This window comes from Macrobrachium rosenbergii, chromosome 16 (assembly GCF_040412425.1).
Source record: "Macrobrachium rosenbergii isolate ZJJX-2024 chromosome 16, ASM4041242v1, whole genome shotgun sequence".
NCBI lineage: Eukaryota > Metazoa > Arthropoda > Malacostraca > Decapoda > Palaemonidae > Macrobrachium > Macrobrachium rosenbergii.
The window spans coordinates 26,088,018-26,091,615 of NC_089756.1; the positions used below are offsets into that span (position 1 = coordinate 26,088,018).

A 3,598-nucleotide genomic window follows, 5' to 3' on the forward strand; every position below is an offset into this window, starting at 1 on the left:
GATAATTTGAGCAATGTATCAGCGTACGTGACGGAGAGAGAGTAGAGAGAGAGAGAGAGACAGTTATCGTCAGGTAGCAATCTTGTAGATAATTTGAGCAATTATCAACATACGTACAGACGTGTGTGAGTGTCACAGAGAGAAGGACAGAAGCAGTTACATAATCAGAGTATCGTAAGGAATTTTTGCACAGGATTTGATCAATGAGAGAGAGAGAGAGAGAGAGAGAGAGAGAGAGAGAGGAACTCTTTCGACAATGCTGAACCTAGATGTCAAATCACGGCTGACAACATGGCGGCAGGATAAAAGGTTGATCCTATTAGCAAAACTAACGAGAAAACGCCTCTACAGACGTGGGTTAATGCTTTCCAAGATGGCGGTTTAAACATTTACCTTGAGCCTGGTTAGGCACCGGATGGGTAACCACAAATGAATACAAGCTTCCGTTGAATTGTAAATTTCAGTGACCATTACTGGAACTTGCGGCAAATTACCAGTCCGATAGAAGCTACCAGTCCTCAGAGAGGAGGGTCAGACCAAGCAACAAGATTATATATATATATATATATATATATATACCATATACATATTTATGTATATATATATATATATATATATTTAATAATCTTCAGTCTCGATGATAATAATAATAATAATAATAATAATAATGAATTCCGGAGAAATACAGCAACAAAATTATATAAAGCAGTAGTATCAGTATAATTCCACACAGAGAAAAATCATATAAGCACTAACAAGTCAACCAAAACAAACAGCTGAATTAAAACAATGATAGGAATAACAGCATTTATCATCAATCAACAGAGTCACGACATTCGGCATACCATGACGCAAGAGAAACGCATCCAAGCAAGTAAGGGTCTCGAACACTAGCAAAATTGTTTATAGGTCCCTTTAACGTGGCGCTGGTGACGATGAATACCGATTAAACATACAAAAACTGAAATAATAATAATAATAATAATAATAATAATAATAATAATAATAATAATAATAATAATAATAATCAATTAAATGATACATTTATAATGAAATGCGACAGTAAAACCCCGTAGACTGGAACCGAACGTCGTCCGGTCCATCTTTAATTACCTGCGTTGTCCATTCGTAATGACCTGCGCCTTCTCTCATTAGATGGGGGGTTTTCAGAGGCTTACCTGGACTCCATGGTGGCCGTGGGGGAGGAGGCCGGGGGGGATGGTGTATGGGGAGTGGAGGAGGAAGAGGTGCCGTAGTCTTGGCCCCCTTTGGAGATGTTTCTGCGTTCCAGATCAATTTTTCAGATTTCGGAGAAGGACCGCTTCGAATGAAGAATGCAGAGAGAGAGAGAGAGAGAGAGAGAGAGAGAGCTCAGCTGGGGATACAATGAGAATAACAACGTCAGAGGGAAATCTTAGCCAGACCCTCTGAACTTTATAGGGATGAATTCTTTAACATGAGGCGTCGATAGTGTTACTGGAAACGGGGGAAAAACTGGAAAATCCCACAGGGATAATTTAGTAAAATCACGACGAAATGTGCAAAATTTCCCAAAAAATTGCCAACTGCCCTTAAATCTTTCAAGCGTTTAATTCCTTGCTCTCAACAGCAAGCGAAAGAGGCCTATACTTCATAAAATACACATATATTAAATAATGCATAAAAGACAATTGGCAAATTACGCAACAACTGTACTTTTAAATTTTAATATGCGTTACCTTCTATTAGATCGCTTGGACAGAGGAAGTCAATGAGAAAAATTTATTTATTTTCCGGAAATATTCCTGTTTTCGTATAAGACATAAAAACCTGTTCCGCTTCTCACCTAAGGAAAGATATTCGAAACCTTTTACTTGGCCCAACTTGTAAAATTTGCACTGCTACTTCTAACCCTGAAACAACTATTTATCAACCATCTAACAAACAATGTGATCCGAAAATTAAATTCCAAATCTTTAATCCGAGTACATTCTAAAAAACATTCAGAATAAATCTAATCCTGAAATCTCTATGAGTACAACATGACACTAAACTTCAAAATCTAATAACGTGGTCAGACCTTATCAAAAGAGATCCGTAACATGAAAGACGAGGTAACGATTGACAATCCGAAGGATAAATCTAGCAACGACTGACAACTCGAAAGATGAATCTAGCTCATGTAACGCGTAATGGAAAAATAACGATCTCAAAGGAGAAACTACGAAGGACGAACGATGAACCTCCAACCCCTATACTACGCTACGAAAGGCAACGGCCAAGCACTGAAGACATCGAGGAACGGTCTCCTGCACTGGCAAAGACTACGCTGTTTCTGTAAAGCTTTGGAATGAAAAAACGAGTTTTGTCTCCCGCTTTGTTTCTCTGCGTATTTTATCTCTTTTAGTACAATACTTTACTTATTTGAGTTATTCGTACCTTACTGTAGTTTACCTCCTTCTATATTTCTTTGGCCTTCCTATATTTTTGTATATTACTCTTGTATTTCTAAATATCGCTTTACCTAATTGATCTTGCTATGAAAATTCATGTATCTTACTTATATCTTGCTATTTCTTTATCTTTGTTATCTCTGTTTATTACTATATTATTTTATCTTTGTATATGGCTTTATCTATCCTTTGATCTATTTGTTTGTTTTCCTGAGAGTGATATGTGGCGTTCCAGACGAAGGTGACAACGATAATCACATTGAAGGGCAAACGGCTAAAGCTTTCCGTCCCCCTCGGCTACAGCCAAGCAACAAAGGAATCGCTCGACATACGATCGAAAACCTTCGGTGCGATAACCACTTGCATTCTACAGCTGTATCACACAATGCCGAACGGAGCCCGCTGAGTGGGTGGATGGCAGATGGTCGAGATAGATGCACACGAATAGCAGCTGGCGAGAAGGACGGGCTGCCAGCATACCCTCTTTAACAATGCTGTCTTCGCCGTTTCACGTGCCTAATACATTTACCCCCCATCAACGTTTATCAGCCGTCCCCGACAACAAACAAACACTTTGCACACCTCTACAGGCACTTGAAATACAGCAGCTTCATCGTCGTCAGCACAGAACGCAACGCTCCCGGGAGCTGCCCGCCAAAACCACCGAATATTCCCGCCAAAAAATCTTGGCTGACAGTTTCTGGAGCGTCGGTGGGAGGCGGCTGCTGCTGCTGTGCCTGAGTATGGCGCGAATGTGAGGGGAGAGAGAGAGAGACAGGAGGAAACAGAGAGAGAGGAGGCGAAACATCTGCTCGCCACCGCCGATCACCAGCAACTGGTTAATGGAACGTCCCAGGACTACTACTACTAAGCGGCCTGACTGAAGGATGGCTGGTTGGCACTGCCGTGTGTGGCACTGTTGGTGGTGGTACCTTCCACTAGGAATCGTTTCCGATCTTAGAAGAAGAAGCATATTTCATTCGTAGGTTCCTTCTGCGCTACATTTTTCTTTTAAATACGACTGAAAGATGTACTACATGTTTAATAAATGTCTTTTTCCTTCGGTGAGAAGATGTAAAAGTATTTTTCTTTCGATTATATTAAACAATCACTTATTTTCGTCGATGACAATGGTAATTGTAACGCCAAATTGCAATACCATGCAA

At 40.2% G+C, this 3,598-nt stretch overlaps 1 protein-coding gene across 1 annotated transcript in view; it reads right to left on the reverse strand.

The window, feature by feature from the left end:
• Positions 1-1,314, reverse strand: part of LOC136847222 (carboxypeptidase D-like) — a 237,813-nt gene extending 236,499 nt beyond the window's left edge. Inside the window, exon 1 of the mRNA XM_067118685.1 lies at positions 1,179-1,314. Coding sequence (XP_066974786.1) covers positions 1,179-1,189 — 11 coding nt within the window. The 5' untranslated portion in view covers positions 1,190-1,314. The remainder of the gene's footprint in view (positions 1-1,178) is intronic.
• Between the last annotated feature and the right edge of the window lie 2,284 nt (positions 1,315-3,598).